Source organism: Dromiciops gliroides, chromosome 3 (genome assembly GCF_019393635.1).
Source record: "Dromiciops gliroides isolate mDroGli1 chromosome 3, mDroGli1.pri, whole genome shotgun sequence".
Classification (NCBI taxonomy): Eukaryota; Metazoa; Chordata; class Mammalia; order Microbiotheria; family Microbiotheriidae; genus Dromiciops; species Dromiciops gliroides.
In genome coordinates, this window is record NC_057863.1 from 586,458,818 (window position 1) to 586,470,557 (window position 11,740).

Below are 11,740 nucleotides of genomic sequence, written 5' to 3' on the forward strand. Positions count from 1 at the left end.
ACATGTAATTGGGGAAAGATAAAATACTCTTCAATGAAAAAAAAAATAAATAGATTTTTAAAAAATAAATAAAAAAGAAAAGTAACCTCTTTTTATATGGATACTGTTAGATTGTGAGTTGAGTGGTTTGGAAATGTACTCAAAATATTTGAAAACTTTTAAACATTCAATGGAATAGCGTGTTTTAAAGGAGATAATGATAATAACAATATTGGAGGGAAAGTAGCAAAGACCTCTTAAGTTATCCTTATCTATGATGTTCCTTGGAACTTTTAACTTGGACAAGGTCATAAAATCTAGTCATTCCTGCTGACAGGATATTACACAATTCTAAAGTAATAATGTTGTGAAATGAGGACTACTTCCACCCAAAGTGGCTTGATTTTAGTAAAAAGTGAGATTTACTGAAATTATATGACCATCATTTATGAAAAGTACAAACTTATATTTGTTATTTAATAATGTTTTGAAGTTACATCTTTGAACCAACAATAACAATATACTTTAGTCAGATTCCATTTTGTCTTTGGGGTTAATAGACAATATTTATATGATATTCTGGAGAAAGGAACCCTCTTTATTGTGTGTGTGTGTGTGTGTGTGTGTGTGTGTGTGTGGTTTTTTGGGTTTTTTTTTTTGCAGGGAAATGGGGGTTGTTAAGTGACTTGCCCAGGGTCACACAGCTAGTAAGTGTCAAGTGTCTGAGGCCGGATTTGAGCTCACATACTCCTGAATCCAGGGCCGGTGCTTTATCCACTGCACCACCTAGCTGCCCCGAACACTCTTTATTGACACACAAGAAAGGAAGGGATCTGGTTAATTGGGGAATGTTACAATTGACTACACTGGGAAAAGTGAGGTAGCATTCAGCTGTGACTAATCAAAGCCTTCTCAAACATTTAAGGAATGTAATTGTTTTTATGGGACTCATCTGTCTCTTGTAAACTTGACTAGGAGACAAGTACCACCTATTGCATTTTCCCTTTGGGCAACATAAAACCTTCCCTAAATTTCACAAGGATAGGAAGAGACAGATATTTTTAGGGGATCAGAGGGGTGATGGTGGCACCAGGATGTGCAGAGGAAAGAAAACTATATTTGGGGGGCAAAGATGAAACTAGCTGTAGTATAAAAACAATATGGCATAAAAGCAACTACATTATAAAATGTGTAGTAGAAATCAGAAGGAATATTATTTTTTATCTTTTCACATCCTCCCCTCTGATTCAATAAGAAATAGTTTCTTCTGTGACTCAGTAGTTGATATGCCAATTATCAAGTGACATCCCATCTCTCAGAATTGATTCATCAGGATACAAAAAAGACCTGAAACCCTACACACTTCATTAAGGATTGTTGATTTTGAGGCCTAGTTATTTTACCATGAAAGGATTAATGTGAAAGGTAAAAGAGGGATTGGTGGACACATTGATAGTATCCATTGGGGTCAGTCACTTATGAGCAATTAGGCCTCAGAGAGACAGAGACACATAGGGAAGGAATGAGAAGGAAGGGGCAAAATTCATTCTCTTTCTTAGTTATCCATTCCCAATGCCCATTTCATTAGTATATCTTTATATTAGGATTCAGATGTCTCATGTAGTCAGCTGGTCTCTGAAAGCTTTCCACTTAGGTGTCTGGACTGGGCCTGTTCTTAGAGGAGCTCTGAAGGGAGGGACTTCTCTGGTTCAGGTTACTTGTAAAGAATTTTAGATTTTCTGCTAAGGCCTTTTGCAAAACACATATCAATACAAATTAGTACAATCACTTCAATCTTGCTTTTCCAATAACTAGGTCATGTGGTGAAAACCATTTCAAACTTCATACTTCTAATCCTAATAACAGACATAAGTAGAACATCAAATTATGACTCATTATTCACATAGAACTACAGAGAATTTTAATTTTCATATGTCCCTTTGTGTTATTTTTATCTAAGCATTGAATCTGATATACACATTGCCAATGACAAGATAAAGGAAGAATCTTTAAAAAAAATCACGAGGATCTGACTTATAAACAGAGGCTTTCTGGTTAAAGATAAAGTGTTTACCAAAGTAGACATGTAAGCTCAGGTGAAGAATTCTTTTCCAAATTGACATTGACTCCACTATTTTTTAACTTCTTCAGACTTGCCCAAAATTATTTCATCATTTCTCTTGGATTCAAGTGAAAGAAAGGGGAAAATATTGAGTTTTATCACCTATGATGAGGGTAAACAAATTATTATTTTGATATATTTAAGAAATTCACAAACCCACTGAGAAATCAGAAGCTAAATATCAGTTTAAATTCTTTGTATTGTGCAGGGGGTGAAGAATATAACTGCATGTATAAAGTCCTGAACCTAGTTTTTAGAAACTATTATTAGAACATTAATTCCTGCATATCCTATTACAATCATTTACATTAGACAAATATCATTATCTGACCTTGTTCTTTTCTCAAAGGTTTCCACTCCATTTAATCCCCTCTGCTCAGCAAGATGAAGACAAAGGTCACAAAACATGATTAATCTTTAATTATGCTATGCAGTAACCAATACATTGGGTCATTGGAACCTGTTGAAGACCAAAGATCCTGAACAAGGGAGATGTTTATAATAAACACCAAGTTGACAGAGCAAAATCTTGAGCAACATGGGTATGTCTTCTTGTCTACAAATACCATGGTCACCATTGAGGTTACATCATTGGGACTTCTTCTAACAAAGGCAACAATCCTTTTTGGTAGAAGTTTTATTGAGAAGTTAGGTTGAGGGATATTAGCTCCTCCCTATTACTTTATCATGTGTTAAGGGAAGAAAAGTAATCCTCAGGTAAAATGATTAATTTGAAGCTAAGGATAGTGAATGTTGTTCAAATGTGGCTGATTACTACAACCCCCTAAAACTTAAGAAATACTAGTTACTTTAAGAGAGAGAAATGTCTCTAGCAAACCTGGTTAGAAAAACATAATCCATTTTCATCAGGTTCTCTCTGCTGTGTTCTCCCCCACGTGTAGAACAGGTCACCTCTAACTTTTACTAGGAAAAGCAAGAACACAAGAGTCATCCCCCAGGTAAAGTAAGCTCAAGCTGTTTTCAGTGCTTATGGGGTAAATAAGCAAGGGTCTCACTTCAGAGGTTTGTTGTTGTAATATGGTCATTTCTGTCATGTCCAAAACTTCATGACTTTATTTGTGGGGTTTCATGGCAAAGATACTGGAGGAATTACCATTTCTTCTCCAGCTCATTTATCAAGTGACTTGTCCAGGATCACACAGTTAGGAGGTTTCTGAGGCCAGATTTGAATTTATGCAGTTAAGTCTTCCTTGATTCCAAGTCCAGTGGTCTATCCACTCTACCACCGGCAGCCCCACTTGGAAGGGGGCAGCACAGGTAAAGAAGGTAAATGAGCAGTTGTCTTAAGGATGGAAATGATCACCTTATATGATCATGCCTTCATAAAGTTCCTGCCCTTCAGAAGTGGGATCTATCCAAATGATGAAAAGGATGGATCCCAGTCAAGTATTGGTGACTAAATAATGAAGCACAATATTAATTTTCCTCAGTATACATAGAGATATATCCATGGATCTGTTTTTCCCAAGGCAAGTTAAAAATCTAACATTTAATCCAAGTCAAAATATATGAATTAAAGACCTACCATTTACAAAGCATTTTGCTAGGTCCTGAAAATAATAATGTAGAAATAAGAAGCAATCTTTCCCCTCAAAAGGTCAGTAAATTAATGGCTGGCTAAAACACGTAGCAAAATATGTGGGAACCAAGTATCCTTTCTCCTGGAATTTATGTTATGAGGGAGAAGCATAGAAATCAGGCTGCTAAGTTTGAGGAGAACAAATTTCCCAGCATTCAGAAGACACATGGATAGGATCCCTGGGGACTCAGACTGTAGAGGAAGATATCCTAGCTGCAGTGGGAAATGATCAAGAATGAATTATGGAGCTCATGGGATGGACTTCTTTTTTGCAGGGCTATGTGTGTGTGAGTAGGTATGTATATGAATGTTTTTGTGGGCATGCATGCATTCACATGCATACATGCATGTACATGTGAGCACGAGTCTGACCATTATTAAAAGGACATCTGCCAGATGAAAGGAGTATAGTTATATTGGCAAACAAGTGAAGCAATCAAAGAGGAGGTATTATATGGTAAATGGCTTCTTGCTTTGCCCAATTTTAGTTTTAAGTAGCTTATGTACCATGGAACTCTTCATATATGTGGTTCTAAAATCCAGGCCACCATGGAATAGTTGAAGATAGTTGACTGAGACTGGTGTTAAGTGGAAATTGACATGACAAGCCCATGCATTACTGCCCATGTATTCATTAGATGTTGAAATATTCAGATTATCCTCAGTTATTTTGCAGTATTTTGTTCATGTAAACAACAGTGTATCGTTTTTATGTTATAAACATTTTTGTAACCGGTAAGTGCAGCCATCTGGAGGAGATGATTTAATGTTTGCTTTTAATGTTTCTTTGTCTTTGTATGATTCTATTTAGAAAAAATATAATGGGCTTAAATCTGTTAAAAAAATGAATGAATTAAAAAAGTCCCCCTTCCTCCCCCCAGAATGAATGAATTATGGCTTCCAAGGGGATGGAGCTAAAATAGAAGAGAGAAGCCAGAAAGTTGCTTGACCTTTCTCAAATTTTCTTTGGAAACAATGTTAAATTAAGCCTCCACACAGATTCTGGAGCCACAGAACCTACAAAAAGACAGATTAAAACAATATTCTGGTTTAAGATAACATAGAAAGACTTCAGGAAAGGTTTCTCTCACATTGGTAAAAGAAAGAGGAGAGCAACTTAACGCAGAAGTTGTCTTAGCCAGAGCACAGAGCAGCAGCTGAGGACCTTCAGTCCTAGTTCAGCAAGTGAGTGGCACAACAGTACAGTTGTGAGACATACAGCTTCAATTAAGAAGGAAATCTTCCAGCTGGGGTATCACATAAAGAAGCACAAAAGAGAGCTGCTATAAATACTTTAAACATGTGGATCCCCCCCCCCCTTATTTATGATCTCTTTGGTTACATACCTGGTAATGGTATTGCTGGGTCAAAGAGTATGCACAATACTCTTCGACCCAGTAATAGCACTACTAGTTTGGCATCCTAAAAGAGGTATAAAAAAAGAAAAAAAAGTTGAATTTTAAATTGAGGTGATGCCCATCATTTGGTAAATGACTAAACAAATTGTGGGATGAGATTGGGATGGAACACTATTGTGCTGTGGGAAATGATGAGCAGGATGCTATCAGAAAAGGCCTGGAGAGACATACATGAGCTGATGCAAAGTGAAATGTACTGTATATAAAATAACAGCAATATTGTAAGATGATCTGTGGTGAATGACAGTTATTTTCATCAATTCAATGATCCAGGACAACTCTTAAGGACTTATGAAAAATATAATCCATCTACAGAGAAGGAACTGATGGTATATTTTTGTTTGTTTGCTTTCTTTCACAACCTGACTAATGTGGAAATGTTTTACATGACTGCACATGTATAACTTATATTGAATTTCTTGAGTTCTTAAGGGGGGAGGTGGGGAGGGAGGAAGAGAATTTGGAACACAAAATTTTAAAAAATCAATGTTAAAATTTGTTTTTACATCAAAATCAGGGAAAAATTCTAAATAAATAAAAATAAATTAAGGGCAGCTAGGTGGCACAGTGCATAAAGCACTGGCCTTGGATTCAGGAGGACCTGAGTTCAAATCCAGCCTCAGACACTTGACACTTAACTAGCTATGTGACCCTGGGCAAGTCACTTAACCCTCATTGCCCTGCCAAAAAAAAAAAATAATTAATTAATTAAAGACTTGGGAAAAAACCCCACAAATGCTATGCACAGTTTTATGGCCCTTTGGGCATAATTCCAAATTGCTCTCCAGAATGGTTGGATCAGTTCACAACTCCACAAATAATGAATTAGTGTTCCAATTTCCCCACATCTTCTCCAAAATTTATTATTTCTTTTTTATATATTAGCCAATCTGATAGGTATAAGGTGGTACCTCAGATTTGTTTTAATTTACATTTCTCTTATCAATAGTGATTTTGATTTTTTTTAATGTGGTGATATATATTTTTAATTTTTTCATCTGAAAACTGCCTGTTCATATCCTTTGACCATTTCCCAATTGGGGAATAACTTGTATTCTTATAAATTTAATTAGGTTCTTTGTATAATTTAGAAGTTCATTCTATATCAGAAAAATAGCTGTAAAAATTATTTCTCAGCTTTCTGCTTTCCTTCTAAAATTGGCTGCATTGGTTTTGTTTGTACAGACACATTTTAATTTAATGGAATCAAAAGGACCCATTTTGCATTTCATAATATTCTCTTGTTTGGTCATATATTTTCCCCCTCTCCATAGATAAGAGAGGTAAATTATTCCTTCCTTATGGTAACTTGTACCCATTTTGACCATTTTTAAAATATGGTATAAGATGTTGGTCTATGCCTAGATTCTGTCATACTATTTTTCAGTTTTCCCAGCAGTTTTTGTCAAATACTAAGTCCTTATCCCAGAAGGTGGCATGTTAGGATTTATCAAACAGGTTATTATAGTCATTTGCTACTGTGTCTCCATAGTTTTGATGACTGACACTTTACAGAATAGTTTTAGATTTGGTAAGGCTCACCTACCTTCCTGTGCATTTCCCCCCACTGATTTCCTTGATATTCTTAACCTTTTGTTCTTCCAGATGAATTGTGTCATTATTTTTTCTAGCTCTATAAAATAACTTTTGTGTAGTTTATTGGAATGACACTAAATAAGTAAATTAATTTAGGTAGAATTGTCATTTTTATTATAGTATCTCAGCCTATCCATGACAATTGATATTTTTTCTAATTATATATATATATCTGATTTTATTTGTGTGAAAAGTGTTTTGCAACTGTTTTCATATAGTTCCTGGGTTTGTTTTGGCAGATAGACTCCACAATATGTTAATTAATTATTAATAACAATTAATAATTGTCTACAATTATTTTGAATGGAATTTCTCTATCTCCTCCTGCTGGGCTCTCTTAGAGATGGAGAAAAATGCTGATGATTTATGTGGATTTATTTTATATCCTGCAAATTTACTTAAGTTCTTAGTTGCTTCAAATTGTTTTTAATTGATACTCTAAGATTCTCTAAGTATATCATCAGATCATCTGCAAAGAGTGATAGTATTGTTTCCTCCTTGCCTATTCAAATCCCTTTAATTACTTTTCATTTCTTATTACTAAAGCTAATATTTCTATTAAATTATTGAATAATAGAAGACGTAATGGTCATTCTTGTTTCACCCCTGATCTTATTGGGAATGCTTCTAAATTATCCACATTTATTTCATATAATGCCTGCTGATGGTTTAAGATAGATACTGGTTATACTTTTAAAGGATGCTCCATTTATTCCTATGTTCTTTTTAATGGGAATGGGTGCTGTATTTTTCAAAAGCTTTTTCTGCATCTATAGTGATAATCAATATGATTTTGGTTCATTTTGTTATTGATATAGTGAATTATGTTGGTAGCTTTCCTAATGCTGAACCAGCCCTTTATAACTGCTATAAATCCCACCTTGCCAAAGTGTATCATCCTGGTAATAAATTGCTGTAATATCTTTGCTAATACTTTATCAAACTTTTGCATCAATATGTATTAGGGAAAATGATCTATAATTTTCTTTCTCTATTTTGGCTGTCCCTAGTTAAGGTATTAGTACCACATTTCCATCATAAAAGGAATTTGGTAGAATAAAAATATGAATGTTTCATGAATTTATGAGTCATCCTTTTACAGGGGCCATGCTAATCTTCTCTGTATCATTCCAATTTTAGTATATGCTCTACCAAAGCAAGCATCCTTAGTTCTTTAGCACTGGTAATGGAGCAGATAATATAGGAACTATTTTAATGGTTGTACAGAGAACATTTTCTTGTGTGATGTCAGATTGATAAACTGGTGTTGGGGACTGAGGGGGTGTCTGCTGTTTTCAGAAATCATAGAATTTCACAGAAGGAAGGGACTACAGAGGTCCCCAAGTTTACTACATTTGATGAATCTATCACCATTGGCACCACAATATGTCAAATTGTCACAAGCAGGCAGATTCAGCTCATATCTGGGGTTCAATTTCCCATTTCAGTTTAATGATTTCAAGATTCCTTTCTGCTGAGAGGTGAAAGGTGAACATGAATAACAATGAAACCAACAACAATAATACCTAACATTTATATATTATTTTAAGCTTCATAAAGTATTTTAAATTATTACCTTTTGTAATCTTGAAAAGAACCATGGGGTATAGGCATTATTATTATCCCCAATACACAAATGGTGACACTGAGGCAAAGTGAATTGCTCAACCTTATAAATCTAATAAATATCTGAGGCAGAATTTGTACTCAGGTCTTCTTGACTGGAAGGTCCAGAACTCTATTTTCTGTACCACCTAACTGTATTTTATCAAGATTTTATAAAACTCTAAGCTTTATCCTTCCCCACAGAGCCAAGAAATACCTAGGGACTTGAGAATCACTGACAATTAGAACAAAGGGGCTACAAGTTGGAAAGCAGGAAGCTAAGAATGCAGAGATATGAACCAGCCAGGAAGTTGGCTTCCCTAACTGTATATGCAACGTTAAAATAGAATTCAATGAGTAAAATGATACGAACATAGTGACCAACAGTAGTATACTTTGGGTCGCTCTGGTTTCAGGGGAGAAAGTAGGTGTGAGATTATTGCCATGAATATACTTGACTCTCTGGTGGTGTCTGTACAAGACAAAAACCATATATCCACTGGTCCCCACCATGATTGCTACACATAAAACATCAGGTAGGGATATTATGAATACATATAGTGCAACATTAAATACAGCATCAATTGTAGCTGAACAATAGATGAAATAATTACTTTCAGTGATGTTTTTTCTTCTATTTGGCCCATTGACATTTAAAAGAGCAAGGTAATATGCTACCAGATGAAAAACCCAGCACAAGAAACAGAATGAGACTGTGTACTTTAGGGCTCTAGCTTTGAGGTCTGCCCATCTGGAGCTTCTAGTATTTAAAATGATGGCTTGAAAGATACTCAGGAGGCAGGTGGTGCAAAGAGAAAGGCCTCGGGCCACTCGGTGAAGGTAAAACACAAATTTACATCCCATATCATCCAGGAAATTGTTGAGCCCAAAAGCAGCCATTGTTTGAGGGATCCCTTTGGAGACAATCACCAAGTCATTCACAAAAGCCAAGTGGAAGAGAATCATGTCTATAAACTTCAACCTTGGACCAATGAAGAAAGTGATGGAATAAAGGCCTAGCAGGAAGGAATTCCCCAGGGCCCCAAATCCAGTCTGAAACAGAAAAAGGAGCCCCAATACTAAGTCATTAGAAGTCATTTTCTTTTTGTTGATGGGAGGTAATGTCATTAAAACCAGTTTATTCTTGATTGATCAGAAACATAAGGGACAGAAGATATTTCCAGAGGAGGGAGACACTTCACTTTTCCAAAATAAGTAACCATGAAACATTCATTCCATCCAAAAGAATCCGATGAGAATATCTCTTTTTCTTTTTTTGGCAGGGCAATGGGGGTTAAGTGACTTGCCCAAGGTCACACAGCTAGTAAGTGTCAAGTGTCTGAGGCTGGATTTGAACTCAGGTACTCCTGAATCCAGGGCCAGTTCTTTATCCACTGTACCACCTAGCCGCCCCCGAGAATATCTCTTTTTATACTGCTTGATGGACCATTGAGAGAATAGTATTGATTAGAAAACTTCTTATGTCTTCTTTTTGTCACATATTTCTAAAATATTCTTCTTTGAAAGATTTAGGTTGAGTCCCTCTTTGGTGAAATGGTTGAATGATGTAATCTGTATAAGGTAATAGTAGATACCTAAGTAGCTAGCTGGTGCCTATTACTTAGGAGCCAGTACCTAGTAGGTATCTGTCATAGAATAATTGATTGCAGCTGTGATGTCTTGAAAACTAGCCCTATCATGTTAGGTTTCATAGTACTGTATCTAATAATGTTTGGTTTTCTGTTTGATTCTGTTTGATAGTTAATCAGTAACATTGCATCATTTATTTATTTATTTTTGCAGGGCTTAAGTGACTTGCCCAGGGTCACATAGCTAGTAAGTGTCAAGTGTCTGAGGCCACAATTGAACTCAGGTCCTCCTGAATCCAGGGCCAGTGCTCTATCCACTGCACCACCTAGCTGCCCCAATATTGTATTTTAAAATATTTTTCTACAACTGAAACAGCCATGAAGAATGTAATATTTACATTCCCAGTTTTCTTTCTCACTCTCTCTCTCTCTGTCTCTCTTTTGCAGTCTCTGTCTTTCTGTCTCCAGCCCTCTTTCTCTGGGTCTCTCTTTCTTTGTCTCTGTCTCTACTTTTCTCTTTTTCTCTCCCTCTCTTCCCTCATGCCTAATGCTAAATTTGTTGTTTGCAGTATTATTTTTCTATAATATAGCTTGTTCCATGTTGTTGATAAATTTTCCTTCCTATTTTCTGTTTTTAAAAAAATTATTCCTTTAAGAGACTTTGTTGATAATATGCAGGAATGCTAATGGTTTTGTAAATTTATTGTGTATCCTGCAACTTATTAAACCTATTAATTGTTTAAATCAATTTTTGACTCCTTAGGGTACCCTAAAATATCATCTATAAAATGATATTTTAATCATTTCTATGATTTAGTTTATTTTTTTCAATTATTTCTTTCACATCTTATTATTATGGGTGGCATTTGTAGCATTGGGTTAAAGAAACCCTTGTGATTATAGACAACCTTGATATACCACAGATTTCAATAAAAAGGTCTCTAAATTTTACATATAATATTTCTTGTTTGCTCTTGACTTTAAGTAAATAATTTTCACTAATCTGAGGAAAACTATATTTTTTACTGCTTTTAAAATTTTTAATAAATATTAGTGCTATATTTCCTGAGATGCCCTTTTAACATCTATATTTATAATCATATTTTATTTATAAAAATAATAGTGCTTCTAATGTTTTCTTAAATTTCCATTACATTTAATCAATGCTGCATTCCTGGTATAAACTTAAGCCAGTCATGGTATATAATCTAAAGTATTAAAGAAGCTTCTTAATTTTCATTAATATTTGTGTCAATTTTTATTAGGGTTATTGTGCTGTATTTTCTGTTCTCTGTTTTGCATCTTGTGTTTTTGTATCAAACCAAATTTATATCCAGAAAGAGATCAGAAGTGTATCATCTTCTCTAATTATTTTAAGTCATTGTAAGAATTTCTAATTATTGTAAACAGTTGTACAGTTGTATAATATTGAAATTCCTTTTTCTTTGAATTTTTGTTAGGATTAAAAGTAAATTCTATCTGATGTTGTTATATTTGTCTCACTATAATTTAGCATTTGTTGTCCTTTCTATATCTCTTTTCTAACATATTTAAATATTTCTAACATATTTAAATATTCCATGGAATTAGACTTTTAATGGGGAATGTGCCCTTCAGGGAGAGGCTTTAATAAGCATATATTAAATTATTATTAAATTATAAATTAGGAAGAAAGCACAAAATGGGGGTGGTCAATAATCGAGAAAAATGATGTTTGCTTTTTAAGAGAACATGAATGGATTCTGAAAAAATGTCAATACAATTTTCATCAATATTCAGTTGAACCTTAGAGACATTGTCCATCATAAATTTTAAATCTACGACTCTCCTT

At 34.6% G+C, this 11,740-nt stretch overlaps 1 protein-coding gene and 1 non-coding gene across 2 annotated transcripts; both read right to left on the reverse strand.

The window, feature by feature from the left end:
• Positions 1-7,772: 7,772 nt before the first annotated feature.
• On the reverse strand, positions 7,773-7,877 carry LOC122752133. Its single transcript, XR_006355930.1, has one exon. It is a non-coding gene; the product is annotated as a U6 spliceosomal RNA (small nuclear RNA).
• Positions 7,878-8,491: 614 nt separating this feature from the next.
• Positions 8,492-9,418, reverse strand: LOC122748109 (vomeronasal type-1 receptor 1-like). Its single transcript, XM_043993818.1, has one exon. The coding sequence runs from the start codon at positions 9,416-9,418 to the stop codon at positions 8,492-8,494; it is 927 nt and encodes a 308-aa protein (XP_043849753.1).
• Positions 9,419-11,740: the final 2,322 nt, after the last annotated feature.